Source organism: Bubalus kerabau, chromosome 15, assembly GCF_029407905.1.
Source record: "Bubalus kerabau isolate K-KA32 ecotype Philippines breed swamp buffalo chromosome 15, PCC_UOA_SB_1v2, whole genome shotgun sequence".
Lineage (NCBI taxonomy): Eukaryota > Metazoa > Chordata > Mammalia > Artiodactyla > Bovidae > Bubalus > Bubalus kerabau.
This window is the reverse complement of record NC_073638.1, coordinates 82490841-82515072: the sequence shown is the minus strand read 5'-3', so window position 1 is coordinate 82515072 and position 24232 is coordinate 82490841. Positions and strand designations below refer to the sequence as shown.

Here is a 24232-nt window from a genome sequence, read left to right as displayed (position 1 = left end):
GGAATGTTTTAAAAAGAGCACATTGCTATCGATATGAGAAAGCGTCCATCCGTTTCATTCTCTCATCTAAACCTCATGTACACAACAATGCCTGATACCTGGAAGATGCTGAGGAAATATTTATTGAATGAGATAAAACAAATGGACCAATCCAGGGAGAGGAGAGTAACGTTTGTGTGTAGCTCAATGCCAGCGGATAATAAATATAACAGAAATGAAGGCTATTCACCAATAGCCAGCATTTTCTACATTTAAAAAAGACACTCAAGCAGGGCTACCAAATCTCTCTATAAAGCAAACTCTAAGAGCCTTCCGGCTCTACACTTCACCTTTCTAGAACTACAACTGCCGGACACAAATCAAGCTTTAAAAGGCATCAGCTACAATGCTAAGATGTCCTGGTCTTACTAGTCCAAGAAAGTTTTCATACCTTTGAGACCTAGTTCAACAAAATTGAGACGTGAGCATCACCAGCAAAAGCTATGCATCTTTAATCTAAAGACTGGGCATACAAGAAGCATTTTACATCAGTTCTCGTCTTAACAAGGTAACAAGGCCCCTTTCCAGAGGTCTTAATCCTTGGCCTCTACACTGTAGACAACCCCTGGTAATCTGAGCATTTGCTACCCACCCATGCTACTTGGTAGACATGGAGGAAGCGATGGGCCTGCCCCTTACCATCTTACTAAAGGATGGCAGACAGCCTGAGAAGCAACCTCATGGCCCAGTGAGCCTTTTAATTCTTCATTTCCATACTTATTAGGATGACAGCTGGAGTTGGTAGCTTCTAATCTTCTACTCATAAATATGTTCAAGAGGGTCATGTATTGCAGAGCTCTACTCGTTAGTTTTGACAGATGTCACAAAAGAATCCCAGTGACTAAGAAATTTATTAATTCTTTATACTTCAGTTTCCTATCTAAGTTAAGCAGTAAGCTTCCCATGCTCTACATTTGATTTTTAAGAATCTTCGGAGGAAAAGTGTTTCATATATAATTAAAAGAATGTTCCTTGTTAAGAGCTGGGATTGGGCTCAAAATAAATCCATGCTGGTACAATCCCCTTCTGGGTGCTCTGGAGAGAAAAAGGACACTGATATATAATGAAGTAATCGAGATGAAAAGGAGAGAAGAGATACAAGCTTAAAGTGAAGAAATGACACAGACCCCCCAAATACACACTTTAAAAACTTTATTTATATAAAAAACTCATTTGTTTTTAAAAGCATTAACAAGAGAGAAAGAAAAACAGAAAAGGTCTGGGGCAGAAGACACGCCCCTCAGTGTTCGGTGGGAAGGTGGGATTTTTGGTTCTCTGAAATTGAATGTTTAGTGTTTTAATAAATGAAAAGAAAATAACAGTTAAAGGTCCCCAAAAGCCTATGGCTGTTCTATTACCCACACCCCACCGACAAAAAGAGCACCAGGAAAAGAGCAGAAAAAGACGAGAAACCAAGAGTGGAGCCAGGGCTGGACGGGGCGGTCTCCCCTGTGCAGTACGCTTAGTCACAGACAGGAAGAGGCTCCTTTTTGCCAGAAAAGGAGTGGGAAGTAATGTGAGGAGGCAAAGGGGTAAATAAGGAACTTTAATGCATAGGAGAAGGGGAGGGGGGGTGGTGGGTTGTGCACTTTTCTCCTACCCCAAAGCCTCAATATATTAGGGAAGGGGGAGAGAGGAGAATAAAGATTTCCAGTTGCATTTGAACAGCGCTTTTAGATTGAGGGGAGGAGTAAAAAGTAAATAAGGGACAGGGTTTTTAAAAAAAAAAAAAAAAAAAAATCAACCGCATTGCAGCCGATTCCTCTAGCCCAACCTGCCAATATACACTAACAGGAGGAGGGAAGGGGCGGGGCAGGGCGGGGCGGGAGGCGGGGATGGACACGCCTTCCCTGTCACCCCTTCAGAGGTGACGGTGATCCTGGGCAACCAACCTCATCTGGAGACTCATCAGAACAGGACTTTTGCAAAACCCCAACATATACAGTTGAGCAAAAACCTTCTATGGCTAAAGTCAGAGGCTGTTCCAATTCCCAGTGGAGAGACGGAGGGTCTCTAGGTCCCTTCTCTTCTTTCTGCTATTTGGGGCCAACAGTAGGTCAAAAAGCAACAAAGTATAATTTGCAAAATCATGAGAAATGAAACTGCAGAGGCAAAGAAAGGCACATGGAAGGGAAGGAGGAGATGCACCCCAGGCCAAAGGCACAAAGACAAGGCAGAGCCAGGGGCGAACCCCACCTTTTCAGGGTAGAGGGGGCAGGAGTATGTACATCAAGTCCTTTAGTCAGCCAGCCAGTCCAGGGGGGACCGGGGGCAGGACGGGGCTGCAGGGGTGAGGATAGGAGACAGCAGGGCAGGGGGAGCCAGCTGGGAAGCTTCCTGCCAGTTTCGGACTAAGCGAATCATGTACATTCCTACTAGCTCCTCCCAGAGGCGCTTCTCCTCCCCGAAGACATCTTTCTGCTCCTTTGCACCCAAAAAAGTCTTCCTTGACACGTTCTCCTCTTTCTACAGCCTCTTGCAAACAGCCAGACCGAGTCAGCAGACATTACCACGGACTGGGAGAGGAGGGTTTGGGACAGCCTCAGCGGGGGCATACGCGGCAGCTGGGGTTGGCAGGAGGCTTGGGGAAGAGATGGGGGGTGCAGGTCCTTGGGTGGTCCCTCCCCGCAGAGGATCAGGGCAAGGTCTCTTATTCTCCGCTCTAGGAAACCTTCACTTACTCAAGGGCCCTTGCCAAGTGGGATGTGCCAATGTTGCCGGCCTTCTTTGCTTCAAAAATAGTCATTAGGAATAAAAGAAGAGCTCACACTTTCCATTCTCAAAAAAAAAAAAAAAAAAAGTCCCTTCCCCACCAGGAAAAGAAAAATCTTGATTAAGAATCATCAGTTTATCAGATTGCTGGACACGGCATGTATAGCATGTAACTTCCGGTTCTTTCCAAGGTTTCCAGTGAAGGTTCCCACTCTCTCCCTCCCTCCACCAAGGCCAAGAGTTCCAGGGAGAGCTGGCAAAAAGAGCTAATCTGCAGCAGTTTCTCAAAATATGTCTATAACTGAGTCAGGCTTCTCGGGAGTGACTGGAGGGGTCTGGAGGGGGGAAGAGGGACAATTAAGCTTCACTGGAAGCAGTTAGGGAGTTGATGGAAAGAAGGCAGCCACTTCAGGGCCATCAAGGCAGGAGGCAGCCTGGCAGTTGGCACAACAGTCCAGCGAAGAAAGGGAAAATCATCAGTCCATTTCACCACCAAAAAATAAAAGTACATATATTATAAGCCCGGATGTAGCGGAGAGAGTGGTGCTAAATCTTCTGCTGTAGGAAAAAAAGAGAAAGAAAGACATGTTAGTAAGGCTGGCAATAAGGAGAAGAACAAATCTGGAGGGAAGGAAGTGGCATAAATGGACAATCAGATCACCAGCGGCCTCTTAAGAGGTAACAATCACAGAAGCAGCGCCCCTAAACCCCACGTGGCCGAGAGCGATCGGATCCGCATGATTGGCAAACTGCTGGCACATAGAGGCCTCGTTCCTCGAGGACCATCTTGGGGGTGGCTAGGACATACCATGGGAGGGCAAGACATGGGCTCCCCCTCATCATCCAAAAACAATACATCCAACTCTTCCTCCAGAGATTCCTGCCCCTCGTCCTGCTGTGAACACATGCGATGTGTTAGTAGGAGAGCAAGGAAACAGGACCCTCACGAATGAGTGCAGACCCAGGGAAAACCCCCACATCTGTAAGGTCAAACAGGAGGAGGGAGCAGTAGTGAGGGAACGGCAAGATAGTCCAGAAAAGGCAGGAGGAGAAAGCGAGTGCTGTGAGGGAAGATCAGCTGGCGTTAGTCACACACGCAACACATCCACAACCTTGCTTCTCCCATCTCGACCACCACAGAATTAACAGTCCAAGAAATCTCAACATGAATCAAAAGTCCTAATTTTTCCTTAAAAAAAAAAAAAAAAAAAAAAAGCCTCAAGAAATGGATGCCATCTTCCACTATACCCTTTTTTCCTAATTCACAGAATACACAGGCTTCAAAACAGAAGTGGCCTCAGAGGGACAGCAGTACATAAAGAGGATTTACCATCAGGGGTGCTCCCTTCAGTGGCTCCATTTCGCCTAGATCTCCGGGTCGGTCCAGTGTTCTGTTGTGGTCCCCTCTTTCATTGAGTGTGGAATAGTTGTTATCTAGTTTAAAAAAAGAAAAGGAAAACTGTACACAGAGAGATGGTGTCCCCTCCAGAAGGGCATTACGGTCTGGCAGGCCTGGACATAAAAAACATACATCTCACTGGGAGGGCAATACATACCACGTGCGATAATAAAGCTAAACTGAAGAGATCTGTCTATGCAGAGAACTGGAGTGAGGAGAAGACAGTGAGGTGAGGCGAGCTGCAATAGTAAGGCAAGACCTAACCAAGGAGCCAGGACTGCAGCCAAGCCTTTGGGGAGAAGAGAACTTAGAGAGCAGTTGGGAAGGGCATTCCAACAGGAGACATCACAAGAGCAAAATAAAGAGAGTACGGAGTGAAGAGACAGGCCAGCAAGTAGACCAGGCGGGCTGCGGTACGGAGAGCAGGACAGCCAGCCGCGGCAGCAGGCCGTGAAGGGACACAAAGGAGCTTCTGTGGTAACGGCAGAGGCACAGAGTGGTTTCTTTTTAACCTCTGAGCATTTGGAAATGTGGCAAAAGGTAGATAGATCAGGTTTTACTAAATCTCTTCGAACCCCTCCAGTGAAACGTGCAGCCAGCGCTCTTGAGGACGGCAAACAGCGAGGCTGCTGGAGAGAAGTGCAGCACCGGACAGTCCTCCTCGTCCCAGTGACCTGCTCCTCCATATGCTTAGGCACGAATTAATCACCTACCTAACGATTTCGTATTTGATCCCATACTGCTCATCTGAATTTCTTCCCGATCAGGTTTCTTATCTATAGAGAGTCAGAAAGTTATCCAGGTCAAAAACCGACTCTTCAAACTTTACACTCATCATAAAATCGCTCTCAGTCTGTCTCTCCTTCCCCTCCCTCTCATCAAAGCTTTACTGAGCACCACCCCCAAGTGCCAAGCTCTAGATAAAAGAGCTCCCTCTCCTACAGACTCTAATATAAGAAACCATTCACTCTAAGCCAGGGGGCTTCAAACCATTAGGTCTCAAAGCACCTTATATTCTTAGAAATTACGAGGCTCCAAAGAGCACTCATGGGTGCAGGTTACTTGTATTAACGCTTATGGCACTAAGAAATTCTAAATATTCATTTCATTTAAAAATAACAATAAACCTATCCCATGTTAACATAAATCATACTTTTAATTTTTAAAAAAAGCATTATTTTACATTTTTGCACATCTTTGGAGTTGGCTTAAGAGAAGGTAGCTAGACTCCCATATTTGCCTTTGTAATTCAATCTGTTGGGAAGTTATTTAGGAGAAGGCAATGGCACCCCACTCCAGTACCCTTGCCTGGAAAATCCCATGGACGGAGGAGCCTGGTGGGCTGCAGTCCATGGGGTTGCTAAGAGTCGGACATGACTGAGCGACTTCACTTTCACTTTTCACTTTCATGCACTGGAGAAGGAAATGGCAACCCACTCCAGTGTTCTTGCCTGGAGAATCCCAGGGACGGGGGAGCCTGGTGGGCTGCCGTGTATGGGGTTGCACAGAGTCGGACACGACTGAAGCGACTTAGCAGCAGTAGCAGCAGGGATGTTATTTTGGATGAACTGTATGAAGAAAATCCAGCCTCACACAGATAAGAAGTTGAACAAGGGAGGAGCATTTAACGGTGATTTCAGGTGAAGGTGACCATTCTTTGTAGTGTACTAACACCCAACAGGCAGAGTTTTCCTTAAGGTCAGCACAATGTGGAATGTGAATCCAAACCAACGCTCTCTTCATCTTCTGTTCAATTAAAACCCATTTGTCTGTTTTGCACTTTGAATGGATCAATTAACCCTGTATGATTTTGAAAATCATGCATTGGTCACCTGGAAAATATACTGGTTCACAGTTATGCAGATCTTCTAAAGTTAACATATCTCATGATATATCAAAAAAAAAAAATCCCACTCACTAAAATCAATGAGTTTATCAAAAAGTACATTAAATATTGGGATTTTACCAGGCTCACAGTGGCAGATACAAGTCTTCCAAAATTAAAATTTTCACTTGAAAATTCAGGCAGCAAGTACTTGTCAGTTACTTTTTCCTAAACTGACAAGCTCTCTGCATTCATTTTCAAGAAAAAGTCTGTCATTTTTAAGTAAAAATGGTGTTTCCAAATAAAAAAAAAGGTGGCTTAGTTCACCTAGTAACTCAAACAAACAGCACAAGTGCTCCCCCTCAAGATAGCGGTCAGGCTCTGGTGCGCTGCGGCCCGTGTGAGCGCTCCCTACAGCAGACCGTTAAGGAGTCCTCAAGAGTAGAACCCATAAAACTAGTAACTGTTACAGTTCATCAAGTACATTCTTAAGTGAGACTGGCTTTTCTTCCTCCACCCTGCCCAAGCTGGCTCGTCTTGTAACAGCAGAAAGTAAGTGGCAACAAAGACTACAGCAGCTGGCTTGGTTTGGGGTCACTGCTCTGGTTTGTGCTCAGCCCCCAGCAACAGAGCAAGCACCCCCCATGCTTCTGTACCGTCAGGACAAATGTCAACAGATTTGATGATCCTCAGACCACATTTCAGCAAAACCCCAGTGTCATTAAGACAATAAGGATTATAAAAGACACAAGTGACAATCCCTTCACAAAACAAAATATATCATTTGTCTTTTGAAGAAAATGTGTTTGCTCACATGGCAGTGTTTAAAAGATACAGTCCAGAATAACAGAGTTATCTCTGGACAACGGAAATAAGTCGTTTTTGTTGTTGTCCCTTTCCTGGTTTGCCTGTACTTTCTAATTTTTCACAGTAAACATATACTACTTGGTATTATATGAAAATTTAAAAGGGAAGAATAATCCTTTTGCAATATTCAGATCTCCCTTAGACTGATGATAGGGTTACGTCCTGATAACCTAAGCAGAGAAACCAGAGCAGGGCTCACTATCGGCCATCTGAAGTCCACAGGCAGAGTCGGGGGTCACACGCAGCCTAACTGCCTGTCTTATCTTCTGATGCTCTCCTATTTTCTAAAGTTCCGTGCTATAATCCCGAGGTGAAGTATAACTCTCCTTCACCAAAAGACAAGCTTGTTCAGAAATAAATGCACATCTTATTCAGTTAGATGGCAGGCCCACTAGAGAACAGCAGAGGTGGAGTGAACAGAGAGGTGCGTCGCCCACCCTGTGTCCCCCTGCCCTGTGTCCCCCCGCCCTGTGCCCACCCTGTGCCCGCCCGCACCTGCTCTCTGGCTCCGGTCGATGAGCGGCAGCGTGCTGTCATCGTAGGGGTGGCTGCCCTGGCTCCGAGCAGCACTGTTCAGGCTCACCTGGGGGCAAGCGCGAAACGCAGTCACGGCACCGAGTACCGAATTCACCCATGCCCTACTCCTCAATGGGCCCAGACGTTTAGGGCCTTATCCCCAGACACAGTTCTTAACCAAAAGGTGACTCGCATGGCTTAAACAAACACATATATACTGAGACAAAGTAGGATGCGATGGCTTTGATCTGTGTTTCTGAACCAATTCCAAAGGTACCAAACGCTCACACTATCCAAAGGAAATCCAGTCTCAGAAAATGGCAAACTCCTTCAAAGGGCCACCGGTCAACACTGCCAGCAGCACTTACAGCGCACCACGAGACGTGCCAAGACCAGGGCTATTTCAGGCACCATTTGGGGGGAAAAGTAAATAAATGATTTCTTTACACACAGAGACGTGGGTCAAAAGTAGACTCAGTGTGACAGTGAAATAGAAGAAGCAAAGAAAGAAGCATTACCTGAAACCAAGGGGAAGAAAGGGGAAAGCCTCGGTCCCAACAGTCACTCTACCTGAAAGTCTGACTTCTTCCACCCTTCCTTTTCCAGTGGCTTCCGCAGCTCCTTATACCCCCAGATTGTCTGTAACACAAGCGCGGCTGCTCGAACTTCTTTTTCTGAGCGGTTCCTTTTAGGGAAATAAAACCAGATGGAATGTGGATGTAAGACCAGGAAAGAAGCTGAGAACATGTCCTCTCTAATACAATGTAACATAAGAATATAAGTCCCCAAATAGGCAAGACCAGGTTTTCACCAAGTCCAGTATTTCAACTCAAACAGTAACAAAAAAATATCTGACGGAAAAGTCTTATCAATTTATGGATCAACATTAAGATAGAAAAGAGAGCAATACCTCCTTCATTCTTTACAGGTGAAAAAGGGAAACAGCCCGCAGAATCGGCAGGGCAGAGTCCCTCCCCAGCGCCCTCTCCCACGCTCACGTGCCCCAGCTGTGACCGTTCAGTGTTACTCTCACCCTGATTTGTTGATCAAAACCAGCTTCTCAATACCCTGGGTCTCCCGGAGCTTTTTGGCAGCCTCCAAGTTCTCAGCGATAACTTCATTGATGGTGTTCAGAATAGAGACCACAGTGTCCTCAGAGAAATTCTGTGAAGAGCTCTGCTGCCCTCCCGGCAGATTCTTGACCAAGTTAGGAATGGCATGTTTACCTACAGCGGTAAGACGGGAGGCATGTACACAGGGAGAGCCAGCGTAGCCAGGCTCGAGGAGCCCAACGCTCACTGCACTGACCGTATCAAGGGCAGGGACCCCCAGGAGGATCAGCTTCATGCTCCTGTAGCAGCGTCACTTCAGAAGGGCAAAGCGCCGGACAGCCATGGAGGCGCTGTCCTTCCTGTCTGTCTCCTTATCCTCCCCTGCAGTCACGTTAAATCAATCTGGACACTTATGTCACATGTGCTACTCAGTCCCGGCAGACCTCTCGGTGAAAACGCTGCACTGAACGCTACACTAGTCTAAGGCAACAGTCACTGTGATGTGAAAAAACAAAACTGGGCTCTGCTTTATTAACTCTGGAGAAATTACTTAATGTGCCGACCCTCAGTTTTCTTGTTCTATTTAAAAAAAAAAGTACCTTTGTAAAACAGTGACATTTAAATGAGAACATACAGATATGCTTAACAATCCCTACAAACAAAGTGCATGCTCAACAAATAAGATATGATTTTTCAACTTTTAAAGAGTCATCACCTCTTCTCTTTCCAAGAACCGTTAGAATATAACCCTCTCTAATGCCCCAGATTCACAAACGATGGAGGACTAGGATTCTTCCTCAGCTGTTTCAACAAATAAACTCAGCACCTGCTGAATAGAAGGTGCGGTAGCAGATGCTGAGGTGGCGGCTGACAGCCAGCTCCTTACCAATCAACTCTTTGTTGCGCGCATCCACAGCCAGGTTTCTCAGGGCTCCGGATGCAGCTTTCACAACCCGCTCGTGTTCATTGGTCAGGAGGTCAGCAATGGCGGAAAGAGCTTTCTCTTGACGCAGAGCTGAGCGGATGTATCGACCATACTACAAGTGGCACGTGGAGAGAAGCAGAACAGATTACAAACGATAGCAAAAGAGGAAGCTAAGTCCTTCCATTCCCAAATGCATCTTGTACAAGGGTCTCACCGTCCAGCGCCCAGCACACAAGTTCTGGATGGCCCCAGCTGATGCTTCTAGGATGGCGGGATTCTTGCTCTCTTTGAGGAGTGAGATGTATATCCGAACCACCTCCGGCTGAAATAAAAGCTCATAGCCTGCACAAGAAAGGGCAAGAAAGCAGAGGGTGCTTAGCAGTGCCTACAGAGCAGGCTCTGGCTGACTACAGTCGAGTATTAGGGTTGACTCTGGGTTGATGCTCCTATACAAGCAGGCTCTCTAAAACACCTCCCCCCAACCCAAGAGCAAGGTCAGATTTGACTACATGCCTTCTCAAGAATAATTCGTCCATGGCAAAAGCAGGACATGTATCAACTCATATGCAATTCCTCTCTCTCCTTCCTAGTTTCTTTTCTAGCCACAGTTTACTCTGGCCATGCCCAGCTCTCAAGGGCTTCATTTACTCATCAACGGCACTGAAGAGTTAAAGATTTCTCATCTCAAATGATGGAGAAGGAAATGGTAACCCACTCCAGTGTTCTTGCCTAGAGAATCTCAGGGATGGCGGAGCCTGGTGGGCTGCCGTCTATGGGGTCGCACAGAGTCAGACACAACTGAAACGACTTAGCAGCAGCAGCAGCATCTCAAATGAATTATTTCTAACTTAAGTGAGTCATCCTGCTCACCCTAACTATGATTAAGCCAAAGGGTCTCTCATACATTTAATAACATCTAAATTTTAATATCCATGGAGAGCTGTGAATTTTGGACTCACCATATCAATGAACATAAAAAGTTCCTCGTCTAGACTACCATCAAGTCCTTACCCTCAAGTAATCTGAATAACTGCCATGACAAGAAGTCCTTTGAAAGTCACTGTTATAATATTTAAAATTTCCAAATACTTTAATCACCACTTCAAATTCCTTAAGTTGGGGGGACAGAACAGTGAACACACTGTATAGCCTAGTGGTAGGCTGCCGAACAGTCATCCGTGACGATGTTTATGAGAACCATGGAGCCTGAGAAGAATAAGATAACGTACCTCGAGCAGGACTGGTTCTTTTAGGGAAGTCCACTGTATCGTTTGTTGGATCCTCTGTGGGTTTTTTCCCTTTGGAAATTTAAAAAGAAAGTGGGGGGAGAAGGAAGTTTAAGAAAGGAAGAGTCCACTCAGTATATTCTTTATTCTTCAGTCAGAATGTTCCCATCAGAGATGCATCAAGAGGGGCATAAGACAAAACAACAAAGAAACCAAGACAGGATCCCCAAGAGCAGAACACGCGCAGCAGCCGGGTGAGCTAAGGACGGCCGCTACTGCTGCCGCTGTCCTCAGTGCCGGGAACAGGGGCTGCTGCCCAGAAACAGGTGCCGGGAGCCGCTCGCTCAGAAGAGCGCGACCGGGCTCAGCGGCCTTCCTCCAATGAATTTTCCTACATGCATCCACAGGGAAGGGTTAGGCAAGGAAATGCCAGGAACGCTAAAACCCAAACATGCAAATTAGAGGTAGGTAAGCCGCTTAAAAGATTCCACTCACCTCTGGAGAACCACTCATCTTCCAGTGCGTCACCCAAGGTGGAAAGGAGAGGAGAGAAATGAAGGAAGAAAAACGCAGGAGAGAGATGTCAACAGGATCACGGGAAAACAAGCAGGGAAGCACAGAGGAAAAGACAAACACAGGAAACAGAGGAGGAGGAGGGGGGAGAAGGCCCCGGGTCAGCTGGGCTCTCAGCCTTCACTGCCCAACTACTGATCCTGACTCCACCACCACCACCAGCACCAGCGTGAAGCCCACGGCACAGGGGACATCCCTGACTGGGCAGACTCCAGCACTGCCCAGCAAGCGTTCCACACACACAGCCAGAGACACCTTCCTCTCCCCGTCCTGCACGAACGAGCGGGAGAGCAGGAAGCAAGCCTCACCTTTGCCTTTCTTGGCCCCGAAGCAGCTGGCAGCGTGTGGCCCGGTACTGTTGGCGACGCTGGGAGGCGCCTCCTGGTAGCGCTCTGCTTGCGGGATCTCCCGGTGAACCTGGTAGGACAGGTTCCGAAGGAGGCAGACGCAGTTCTCGACAAGCTGGGGTCACAGAGAAAGGCCCAGTGAGAGGAGAGAACGACAGGGGGTCTTCCAGCACGCACAGGTTTCCATGATGACCCTCAAAAGCACAGCCCAATTCATTCTCTCTCATAATGCCTCTTAAGTGCCCCCAAGCTTCTCAGATTCTTTCAGCCTCAGGCTAATAAAGGTTTATGCTACCATTTGGTGTGCAACATAAAACTCGACGTCACACTGACTTTTTCCTAATTAGAAAAAAATGGAAGTATGGCTAAACAGCTTTAAAATATGTAGGCAGAGGACATTCCAAAGCAAACAGTTTTCCTCTAAGGTGAATACCCGCTTTAAGGAGGGGGCCGGTACAGGTATCTAACGTTATTTGAAAGCCTGAGATGATAGGTCTGTCTTACGGGTACCTGACCTACCTTGCTATCCGAATCTTTCTGTCCAATCTCAGCCTGGACAATGAAAATGAGAGCATCCACCAACCCATCGCACTCCCGAAGTTTCCGGCGCGCTTCACTCCTCTCCGAGCTGACATTCCTGAGGGGAAAGGGGAAGCTTCGAGATGCCTGAACTCCAGAAAGCCTCTCTTAGTACCCCTAGGCCCTGCAAGCTTCCTTACTGCCTTTCCACGGTCACAAACAAAGAGTATCTGTCAGGGGAGGCACTAGAGCTGACGGAAAGCAGACGTTCCTGCTTTCAGGACACTTATGACCAGGCCAGGGGTGGGCTGGAGGAGACCAACAGCAACAACGTCAGACAGAACAGACGCTGCTCGTGGGCAAGCGCAAATGACGAGTGGCGGCAGGGCACACAGGCGCATGTCCCGAAGAGAGATAACACACTGCACGCTTATAGGACACAAGACAAAGAACTCAGGAGAACGTTCTGGAATACAAACACCTGAGTCTGGCCTCAAAACAGAAACAAGCAGATGTGCCCTGCAGACAGGGAAGGACTCTTCCCCACTCTGTCCTTCCAGTATGCTGTACCCATTTGCTGCATTTATCGCAGTCTGACTTGAAATACAATTAAAGGCACAGACACACACAAGCCCAGGGCTAGACAATGGCCTTACACCATTGGTTTTGAACAAATTATATTAACAAAGTCAAAGAGGCACAGAAGTGAGGAAGATGTGTGGGAACCGCAAGTAAAGCCTACGGTACGCCAGCAGGTAGCGACGGGCAGAAGCACAGGACGGGGTCATGGACGCAACACAGACCGGAACGGAGTCTGAGTGACAGACTACGGGATTTAACGTGCTTCCAAAGCAGTTTCAGTCTTTAGAAGCCCAGTCTTCCCACGCTCCCAGCCCCTCTGTTACCTGAGGCAGCCGGCGGTATTGGTGAGCACGGACTCCCACTCGACGTGGCGTGGCTTACAGTCTTCGCTAGGTTCCCGCTCCCACCCCGAATGGGGAATGATCACTTCATCCGTCAAGGCGTGCAGCGCGTGGTCCACGATCTCCATTTTTATGGAATCATGGGATGAGAGATTCCACAGGGTTCCTGGCAGAGACCACTCATCAGACAGTTCTCCAGCACCAAGACAGTACGTCTGAAGAATGCCAAAGAGAAACCCCTTTCCCAGCACTTCTCAGTCTTCCCCAATGACCAAATACCTTGTAACGATATTCAAGCTTTAGTTTGTTGCTCATGACAACGTATTTTACATTATGGCTCAATACAAACATACACATCATGAAGTAAGTTTTCTAAAACAATAATTACTATAAGCAATACTTTCTGGGCCTGCTATACCCATCTGTTAATCTCACAACCACTGACATTTTGGGCCAGATAATTTTTGTTGTGGAGAGCTATCCCGCCCATCATTAAATGAGTAAATGTCAGGAGAAGGCAATGGCACCCCACTCCAGTACTCTTGCCTGGAAAATCCCATGGACGGAGGAGCCTGGTGGGCTGCAGTCCATGGGGTCGCTAGGAGTCAGACACAACTGAGCGACTTGACTTTCACTTCTCACTTTCGTGCATTGGAGAAGGAAATGGCACCCCACTCCAGTGTTCTTGCCTGGAGAATCCCGGGGACGGGGAGCCTGGTGGGCTGCCGTCTGTGGGGTCGCACAGAGTCGGACACGACTGAGGCGACTCAGCAGCAGCACAGCAGCAGCAGGCCTTCACGCATTAGAGACCAATGGCACCGTCCCAACTCCCAAACTCCCCAGGTTATGACAACCGAATACCTGCACACACTGCAAATGTCCTCTGGGGGCGAGATCACCCCCGACTGAGAACTAATCATCTGTGCTATTTCTTTTCCTTTCTTTCTCTTGGGCTGCTCACTGTGATCCACACAGGCTAGCGGAACACGCCCCAGTCACCTCAGACCGACTACTGGGCAGTGAGACAGGTCCGCTGTCACCAGCTCCTGTGAGTTTAAAACAGGAGCCAAGGATCTGGAATTTTAAGGGAAGTCTTCTGCGTTTAACACATTAGCAAACAGTGCCTTTAAAATCAGACTTCCCTGGTGGCTCAGACGGTACATACAGAATCTGCCTGCGGTATAGGAGACCCAAGTTCAATCCCTGGGTCAGGAAGATCACCTGGAGAAACGAATGGCAACCCACTCTGGCGTTTAAAATCTGGAAAACCTTGCACGATCTCTGACCCTAAACCTAGAGGCTCCCCCTCGGGCCTGGAACTCACCAGTAATCACTTCAGTGAGGTCCATGTCACGAGCCTTTCGGAGCAATCGCACGAGAGCAGGAACACCGTCACAGTTTTTTATAGCAATCTTGTTATCCTGGTCACGCCCAAAAGAGATATTCTTGAGAGCGCCACAGGCTCCAAGGTGCACCTCCTTTTTGGGGTGGTCTAACAATCCCACCAGCACTGGGATGCCCTTGAGCTTCCGGACGTCCGTCTTCACCTTGTCGTTGCGGTAGCACAAGTGCTGCAGGTAGGCAGCCGCGTTGGACTTGACGGCGTCCAGGCGGAACCCCAGCATGGCGATCACCTCGGGCAGCTCCGGCTGTCTCCAGTTGGGGGGCGGGGGTCCGCCCTTGCGCAGGCTGTCCAAGCTTGCCAGACTCCCTCGTTCGTGCTGGGCCAGAGGCGCCCAGTAGTACTGGTCTGATGGCACCTCCTCACCAATCATGTCTTCATAGCTCCTGAGGTGTCAGAAGGACCAAGAGAGGAAAAAGAATACACCGAGCTGTCATGCATGGTTCTTTGGAGAGCTCCCATTACCCCTCATCTTCAAGGAAGGAAGAACCCCAGCTCTAGTGTACTAGATCTCATCTCTCCTTTGCATAAAGAATATACTGATCGATTTTTCTTAATGAGATACGACAATAATTTTACAGGCATCTGCGATTAAAGCTATCATTTTTTTCTGTGACGTTTACTAGCAACAAACATTTGGACGGTTGATCACAAAAAAGAACCAAATCCTGACTGCTTAGTGCTTGAATGGTACCTGATACCTAATACGTTCTCCAGATAGAGACTGAAATAAACCTTCAGACAGCAGAGTTAATGAAACCAATGAACTTGGCAGCAGAGAACTAGGGAACAACGTTTGATACCAGCTCTCGTGAGGCATTTACACACAGGAAACACCTGATGGGATAAGACTCTTAAACACATTTCACCTGTAAGCCTGTCCTTACCCTATTTGGGGAGTTATTTTTTAAAGCGAGAAAGCGAGATTCTTACAGAGTCTCTCTTTTTTTGCGAGTAACAGCAGTAGAGGACACTGAGGACTTAGCTTTGGTACTGACGAGCTGTAAACTTGAACATGAGTTTGCACAGTTCATCCCAAGGTCATCTCTGCTACTCAACAAACGGGTTTGAGACAGGATTTCTAGTCTCCAATTTCTAAAGAGAACACTTCCACTTCTGCCAAAATACACTCTAATGGCCACCATCACATTTGGGATACCCAGCCACTGAGAAAAGAGCCAGAGCCAGAGCCACCGCAGGTGAAGAAGAATCTAACCCGGGACAGGCTTCCTACTCGGTGCTACCGACCACCACTAGAGGGTGAGTCTGTCACGCGGTTATTTACTCCTAACAGCCAGGAAGGAAGAGACCCATCATCTGCGAGCTCATCTCACTCAGTGGCTCCCGTAGGAGAGGGGAGAATCCATTGTGCAGAGCACTCCAAAGAAGCCTCTCGTTTACTCCACAAAACCACTGCCCCTGTCAGCAAACCCTCGAGGTTAGCCTGAGCAGAGGGCCAGCCTCAGAGCTGCCAACGTTACGCTCAAACACAGTTCAAATGGACAAAGCAGTCAGTCAAAAAAAAAAAAAAAAAAAAATCACTATTTTTTAATACCACTGAAACAAAATACACAGGTTATATAGCTAAGTGTTAAGAGTAGGTTGCTAAACAGCCTATCAAGTAAGATTCCATTTCAGAAGGGAAAAATAAGGTCAGAGTGTGTTTACATGTGTAAGGAAAAGAACACAAAAGAAAAGCATAACAATGTTAAGGGAAGTGCTTTATCAATGGATGGATTGATGGTTTTACTCTTATTATTATTTTAATATAAAGCAATTGCAAAACAATCACCATAACGATTTTGGTCACTTTTACAAGTGGGTCATGACATTCTTTCCTTTGTCTTACAAATAACAAAGCTGTGCCCAGAAGGATTAGATGACTCGCCTGCGGCCACATGGCTGATGGCAAAGGCGCAGCTAGACCCAGGCCTCGGGTTCGGAGCCTCCTCCCCTCCTCTCTCCGCCTCGCGGTCTTCACTTGCCCTTGCAGTGCTCTCCGAGGCCAGGAACAGGAAGCAGCAAATGTTCCTGGCTAGTCGAGCAGGTTTCTAAGTCCAGTACCACCCTGGGATAAACCCAAGAACCAAGCCCAAACCCTCTTTCTTTATGTCAACTGCCCCAACCAGGGACAAGCGAATGACCTGGCCACCAGCACTCACTCAACCCACTCAGTCCACTAATGAGGAAGGCAGGAGAAGCACGCCTGTCCCCAGGAGAAGGTGCCGCCACCCGAGGCCGCCTCCTTTGGTGATGGCTGTACCTGGTGTGCCCCCCAGCCCCACCCCGGGAATAAACCATGAGTCACATGGGAGCTGGATTTGCTGTCCAAAAGATTCCTGAAAGGTGAGTGACTCAGGCTTAGATAATGGGCCCTCTAGCCTGGGCCCAGCCCCGTCTGCTGTTAACCAAAGCTACCTAATATGAGTAAAATGAGCACCAAGGCATCTGCTTTAGAAAGTCATGACCTCACACAGAAATTCAGCAACAGCTGGTAGGATATTCTTACCATTAAGACATCCGTAAATCTTCTCCTATAATTCTTATTTCTCTTTGCTCAGAAAACACTGCTCTCTGATTTATTCTAAAACAAGGTTGTCAGCCCATGGGCCACATCAGCCCTGAAACTAAGAACGGTTTTCACATTTTTTGTGTGGTTTTTGCTCAGTCACTAAGTCATAGTCAACTCTTGTTGACCCCATGGACTGCAGCATGCCAGGGTCCCCTGTCCTCCACTATTTCCCAGAGTTTGCTCAAATTCATGCCCACTGAGTTGGTCGTGCTATCTAACCATATCATTTCATATTTTTAAAAGGTTGTAAAATGAACAATGACATACAACAAAAACAATATATTATTTGCAAAGCCTAAATCAGTTCAAAGGTTTAGGGCTTCCCTGATAGCTCAAGTGGTAAAGATTCTGCCTACAATGCAGAAGACCTGGGTTCAATCCCTAGGTCAGGAAGATCCCCTGGAGAAGCAAATGGCAACCCACTCCAGCATTCCTGCCTGGAGAATTCCATGGACAGAGGAGCCTGGCTTACAGTCCACGGAGTCCTCCCACAGGACTGAGCGACTAACACTTTCACTTTCAACTGTCTATCCGGCTCCTGAAAGCCTAAAATCCTTAACCTTGTTCTTAACACCAAACAAGAAGTGGAAGAAATTCACAAGAACAAGTATTCAATAGCTTCAGATCTCAGGTTCCAAACGGGGGCGTCAAATCTTAGGCAGAAAATAAACAAACTCTTGACACAGAACCAAAGGCCTCTCCTCAGGACACAGACCAATTATCTGTCACAGGTTGTTTTCTATAATTAGAATATATGATATTTATAATGAAAAGGAGACCAAAAAAGCCAAGTCAGTATTTAGTAAAATCAGAAGAGGGAGATGAGGATGGTCTCCTACAGACGCAGGCCGGGGAGGGGCCCACTGCCTCAGTTCCCCGCGAGGAAGCGCGGCCCCTTCCCTCCGCCCTCCTCCCTGCCCACCTGAGGCGCCGCCGCGGGTCCGAGGGCGTCCCCGTCCGCCGGCCCGTGCCGTAATCGGACATCATGCCGTAATCCACGTCATCGTAGCCCATGCTGCGCTGGTCGTCCTCCAGCCCGTAGGGCTCCGGATGAAAGCGGTGCAGATCCACACTGCTCCCGCCCACCCGGACCTGGGGCTGCGGCCCGTAGACGTCCTGCCGGCTGGGCGCCCGGTAGCCTTCCATGCTGGGCCTGTACCGCTCCTCGATGCGGGTCACCCGCGACAGGCTGCCGTAGTTGTCGCCGCTCCCGGGATACCCGTCCTCGTAGTGGCGGCTGTATCCGTCGGGCGGGTAGTGGAAGTTCCTGGGGAGGGTGGCCGTGCCTGCTTGCCCCACGTAGGGACCAGGGCCCCCGTTGCCGTTCTTGCGGAAGTCACGGCCCAGAGTCTGGATGTAGCTGTTCGACACCGACGAGGCGTCTACAGGCAGCCCGTCGGGCCCCATAGGGACTGGCTGCACCGTCCGTGTCGTCACCGTCTTCACCACTTTCTTGACCTTCGAGTAAGGAAACAGAAAAGGAACGTTAATGACGTGAACAAATTAAGCGTCAACTCTAGACCCCTCTAAGAAATAACCCGGTGTCCCCAGCTTGCGTTCCCTAGAAATGCCGAGCAGTCTCACCGCCTCCCCGCCGATCTTCCGGAAGTCTGCCGGGAACAACACCGCACTGGGAGCCACAGTGCCCCAAGGAAAGCTGCTGAGACTCTCTTCCTCGTTCCATCAGGTTCCTCATATCTCTTCTAGCTTCCCTGTCCAGCCCGGGAGCGCTTTCTCTACGCCTTCACTACAGATCACTGGCCCTTCTGCCACCCTAGTGAACTGCCTGGCCCTTCCCTCTCATAAAGGCCACAGGAAGACCTCCACCCTCACCCCAGACCTCACACAAGGCTCAGCTTACTGTGGTCTCTGTGCGCCGAGTGGTTCCGTCCTCCGAGGTCTCCACGGAGACCACAGACATGGCACCCTCAGGGTCCTCTTCCGTGTAGGTCTCCACAATCTGCCCCGGCTCCTGCATCCTGGGGACAGTGCTGTACAGAAGGTGGCTGTGATCCTACACGGCAGAGAGAAGGAAAGAGCCACCCCTAAGCCATATACACTAATGATCCATCCCAACGGGCAGCACAGTCTCCCTGAAGACAACACATCTTCTGTGGGCCCAGAATTTTTAGGAGTGACTGTTCCCACTTTCCCAACTTGTACAAGAGGGCAGAAGATATAAGTTCCCAGTCCCATTCACGTAACAAACAGGAACTGAGTTAACTACAGCTACATCAGCACCCCCCCAGTGGCAGAGACAGCAGATAGCGTCCCAGTTCTAGTCATCTAAGTGAGCATGAACTGTGTAAAAAGCAGCTGTATCTGTATCTGAGTGATCCTTCAAATAAACAAAGTTTACCCAATAAGAACCTTTAAGATGAACCAGAAAACCTCAGTAAGAGCCATCTTCTGAATGGCTCAATGCGATTTTTCAGACTTGCCTAAGGCTCAAGACCAGCTAGATTTCAGGTAGGGATTTCTGCAAAGTAGAACCACACCCACTCTAGAAAAGGGATGCAGTAATTGAAGGATCAAATACTAAATCAATGGCCAATGTACGTCCAAAATAAAACCATATATATACTTTGAAGCTCCACTTTTTTCATTTTTTTCCACTAAATGAAACTAATTAACGAAGAGTTTACAACGTGCCAGGTACTTTAGAAGACACCAATATGCTCTCAAGCTGGGAAAGTAAAAAAGATATGAACAAGCAACCCAGACCTTGAACCAAAAGAGGTACCTGGGGTCCGTTGAGGTTTAGATCTGAAAATTTCTGTCGCTCAAGGTCAGCATCGCCCACAAAGCGGCCGTTCTGAAACAGAGCCCACAAGAAGACAATTCACTTCGCGGCCTTCTTCTGCTCTATCAAACACAAATGAGGTTTTTTCCAAACAGGAAAAGGGCTTGCAAGAAGGCGTTTGTGGCCCAGAGTCCGTCTGTCAGTACAGATAAAAGAACCACAGCGTGCCTTAGACTCAGCACCTCAGACCCGCAACTGGGCCTGGAGCTCAGGCAGCCTGGGTCTCTGGAACGTAAGACGGTGAGGGCTCTGAGGGCAGAGGTGTCTGTGCGCTTTGGTCAGTTTTGTTCAGCGCCTCCCTAGCACCCTCAACAGTGCCTGCACATACTAGGCACTCAAAACTCTCTTCTGAATAAGGTAAGTTCCCTGTGAAATCTTTTTGGAAAGCCATAAGAACATAGGAAAGTTGGAAAAGCTAGGGTGGGGGGTTTCCAAAAGCCTTTACTGTTTCATGCATCTTCATGCCCTACAACCATGGGAAACACCCACACCAGGAGGCTTTCTACAGAAAGAAGCAAGAGATAATGAGTTTCTCTTTCCAAGCAGGAAGAAAATAAGCATCTCAGCCCCCTTCAAGCAAACAAATGTCTCAGTATCTTCATCACCAATTATAAGATCCACAGAACACATTCAAAAATGCCATTCTTAAATTGCCCCATCTGAAGCAGCAGGAAATAATCTAATGACCTTATATATGTAAAAACACATTTGACTACTCCCCTTCCAAAAGCCTACAGTGAGATCAGCCACCTTGGGAGACTCTTCCCCTACCCTACTCGCATTACGTAGGACGTGTAATGCTGTAGGGAAAGGAAGTTAAACATTATTTTCAGGAAGAAGGAAGGGTGTGGTTTCACTGTTGAGCAGAAGTTAAAAATAAAAGAGAGAGACTCCATGTACTAAATCCTGGAATTCCCCACCACCTCCAAGGCTGAGCGCTCCTGCTCTCCTTTGCAATATATACCCCTTCAACCCTCAGCCTCTATTCTTGTTCCTGTAAAGATCCTAGAAGCCCTGCAAACATGGCTTCCAAATTCCTGATCGTCCCCAATTGAAATTACATCCTCTCACTCAACAAGCTCCGTAGCCTGAGGAACCTTCTCCATTTCAAACATTAATAAGCAATCATGAGCATGAGCATTGCTCTTGATTCCCATCAGGATCTCTTAAGATGAAGTCTATCAGGCAATGCCTACTACACACACACATACACACGCACACAAACGCACACACATACACACACAGACAAAACCTCAGACAGATTACATCACAACAAAGTCAGACTACAGAAACCATAGGAAACACAAGATACTTCTCGTTTCGAACACCAACTCACTTGAGAGTCACATCCGAGTCAGCCAACCCAGAGACCACTGGCTCCTGCGGTCATCTGGCTTAAATAGCAGCATGATACTCCCTCTCCAACTCTAACCAAAAGAATTAACAATGACCCCCTTCTCCAAAAAAATGACTTGCACAGCCAACAAAAAGTGTGTGGAGCGGGAATACAGAATTTACCGACACTGCCACGCCTCTGAGCAAACTGTTCTGTGAGGGAGAATGAGAATGCAAGATGTCCAACTTCCCCAACCACGAAGCAGGCATTTAATATCCTGAATTTTTGATATGGAGGAAGAGGGAAACCAGGGGGGAAAAAAAGAAGTAACTTGAGCACAGCTTCAAATTATGATCTGCCACTACCAGAACAGCATCCCGACCCAGAAACCCCACTGCAGCCAACAGGAAGTCAGATGGATGCTTCGAGAGAGATGTCCACACAACTCAGCAGAGCAGCAATGTCCTGTCTTAATCAGTACCGAGCACCCTGCGAAGGCGATCACTAGGCAGGGGCACGGGATGCCCGCCGTGTGCAGAGCAGCCTCCCCGAGGGGTCCGTGTCCGCGGGCAGGCCTGGCGGATGGAGGGTTACCTGGTGCCGGCGGGTGAGCGTGCCGTTGGCCAGGAGCGGGCTGGCGTCCTGCGGGGAGACGCGGACGCGCTCCAGCTGCGCCGAGACGTGGCGCCGCTCCTCCTCCAGCGCCCGGGTCAGCTTCTCAAATTGCGCCTCCTGCTCCTTCACGGAGGCCAGGATGCTGGCGGGCGACTCCACCTCCGAGTCGTCCATGGAGGTGAGGGCAGGGCAAGAGAAGATGGCCCACTGAGGGAGGGGGGAAGGGAGGAGGCCCCTCACTGCTCACTGCCGGGGAGGCGAGAGAGGGGAGAGAAGGGCACAGGTCAGAGAGGACAGGCGCACGAGTCACCCCAGGGCCAGAGCTGCCCCGCGCGGTCTGCCTGCAGCGCAGAGGGAGAGCCGCCACCAAGCCTGGGGCCACCACCAGCACCTGCACAAGCAGGGTCCTCTGCCCGCTGCCCTCTGTAACAGCGCTTGGGACCGCCGCTGAAAGCGAAGGTGCGACCAGCCCTGTGCCCTGCAGGTCAGTAAGAGAGGACGGGGCTCAGGACTGCTCACACACAAGCTTCAAGTCAGGCTCCTTTTCTCAGCGAAGCTGCAACTCCGCACCACAGACAAGCGTTCAGGGTCCCGCGGGACAAGCCGCCTCTCGAGACAGAGGGGAGGACAGATCTTAGTTCACGTCTCCCAGATCCGAACACTGAAACTGCGGCGGTGGTGGCAAACACACTCAACCAACACGCGAGTTATAACACCATACGGAGCGGGAGAGGTGAGAATATTCCCACCACCAAAGGCAGGGAGTGAAACTGAGGCCCTCAAACTGAATTCGTATACAAAGGGCTTTTCTACTTTTCAAAACTGTACTACAACATTGAAGGCAGAATGTGTGCCTTGGCTAACGGACAAGAAAGCAGCAGAATAAAAAAGACTATGTGCGAAAAGGAGCCATTTTCAGTGACCTCCACATCTCTTTGTGGAGTAGGAAAAGGAGCCATCATATGAAACTATAATAAAGTTATCCCTTCTAGCAGTTCATAGACTAACCTTTAGTCGATAGCTGGGACTTCCTACATCCCTGTCATCCTGAAGAAAGCTCTAAATAGGCTTCATTTTTACATCTTTACTTATTCCAACTAAGGGCAAACATCCAAGCACCTAGCGAGGACTTGTGTGTAACTACCCCCACAGATGATAGTTACTCAGAACTGAAGAGTGCCCCATACCCTGTGACGTGAGCTACCGAGTTGGCTAGCAAGTGGACGGGCACAGCAGTTACACTGTTGGAGTCATTAGCGATTCTCGCTTACAAGTCGGCAGTGGGAGACTTTCTGGGGAGTCCCAGATGTACTATGTTGAAAGGTGGGTTTCAGAATAAACCCTCTATTTCCCACCCTCTCATCAACATCTCCAGAAAAAAAGCACTTAACAATTTTTTATTGTTAATAAACATATTTATATACACACCTGTTAAGAGAAGGTCGCAACTGATTGGTTTAACAGAAAACAGCCCAGGCTAGATCCAAAGTGTCATGGGAGAAGCATCCCAGCCACCACAGCAAGGAGGAAGCAGGAAGGAGAGAGCTGTAGGAATACGTGGAGGAAAAACAGGAGTGAGAGGAAAATAAAATATATCTAATGTATTAAAAAAAAAAAAAAAGAGCAAGGGCAGATATGGGCGGAAAAACAATCTAGGAATGGGGGTAATTTAAAACATGACCTAGAATTGCTTAATGTGACAGATGCCCTTTGGACTTTGCTGTTTTCAAATACACGGACCCTGAATGTAGTTTTCAATAAAACTGGATTCTGCAGTCATGTCAGAGTTTCTCTACCTGTACTTCTGCAGAGCACTAGGAGCAGGTTATAATATGGATAGAAATTCATTTACCCCCTGTTCCCAGCAACCAAATTGGGAAGAGAAAACTGCTTTTGGAACGCCCTTCCGCCTCCTCCCCACCCCTGAGGCAGAAACGTCCAGAGCCCAGTCCCAGCATGCCCACAAAGACGTTGGGAAACCAGTGCAATCGTCGTGCTGGGGAAGGCGTGTGGGGACTAGCCAGGCTCAGCCTTCGGCTTCAGTTCCCTTTCCCACGCTCCCCAGGGCCCTACCAAGCACAGACGCTCAGGCCCGTCTGCTTCAGCGTACACGCAGCGTTCAGCAAGCACGAGTATCCAGAGGAACTGACAAGCAGGCGCCCAACAAACTCCTTGGGCTTCCCTGGTGGCTCAGCTGGTAAAGAATCCGCCTGCAATCCGGGAGACCTGGGTTCGATCCCTGGGTTGGGAAGATGCCCTGGAGAAGGGAACGCCTACCCACTCCAATACTCTGGACTGGAGAAGTCCATGGACTGTATAGTCCATGGGGTCACGAAGGGTCGGACAGGCTGAGCAACTTTCACTTTTCAGACGCCTTAATTAATTCTCCATCACCCAGACTCCTCCCAGTGGACCAGGCCCTCAGTCCAGGAACGCAGTCCTCCGGCCTCTGGGTTCTGGGCTCCCACAGCCACTTACCAACCCCGTTCTTCCTCTAAGTTCAAAGGCCGCTGTCGCTTTCTCAATCCCCTACAGAGCAACAGGCCACTCAAAAGTCTTTTTTAAAAAATATTCCTCCCTT

General features: G+C 48.5%; 1 protein-coding gene across 13 annotated transcripts in view; it reads right to left on the bottom strand.

Moving 5' to 3' along the window:
* Positions 1–1174: 1174 nt before the first annotated feature.
* Positions 1175–24232, bottom strand: part of CTNND1 (catenin delta 1) — a 47866-nt gene continuing 24808 nt past the window's right edge. For 2 of the 13 annotated variants that reach the window (XM_055547197.1, XM_055547195.1), the window contains 20 exons: positions 23080–23196; positions 21631–21897; positions 19641–19712; positions 18759–18911; positions 17825–18355; positions 14248–14716; positions 12906–13089; positions 12001–12118; positions 11443–11596; positions 11057–11074; positions 10565–10633; positions 9550–9677; positions 9297–9447; positions 8392–8584; positions 7929–8043; positions 7338–7425; positions 4864–4926; positions 4082–4185; positions 3864–3940; positions 3401–3643 (listed from right to left, as the gene is read on the bottom strand). In XM_055547197.1, the coding sequence (XP_055403172.1) occupies positions 3454–3643; positions 3864–3940; positions 4082–4185; positions 4864–4926; positions 7338–7425; positions 7929–8043; positions 8392–8584; positions 9297–9447; positions 9550–9677; positions 10565–10633; positions 11057–11074; positions 11443–11596; positions 12001–12118; positions 12906–13089; positions 14248–14716; positions 17825–18355; positions 18759–18911; positions 19641–19712; positions 21631–21825 (3072 nt within the window). In that variant the 5' untranslated portion in view covers positions 21826–21897; positions 23080–23196 and the 3' untranslated portion in view covers positions 3401–3453. Of the gene's footprint in view, positions 3647–3863; positions 3941–4081; positions 4186–4863; positions 4927–7337; positions 7426–7928; positions 8044–8391; positions 8585–9296; positions 9448–9549; positions 9678–10564; positions 10634–11056; positions 11075–11442; positions 11597–12000; positions 12119–12905; positions 13090–14247; positions 14717–17824; positions 18356–18758; positions 18912–19640; positions 19713–21630; positions 21898–23079; positions 23197–24232 lie in introns of all 13 variants that reach the window. The other 11 variants (XM_055547202.1, XM_055547203.1, XM_055547205.1 and 8 more) reach the window with 11 other exon arrangements.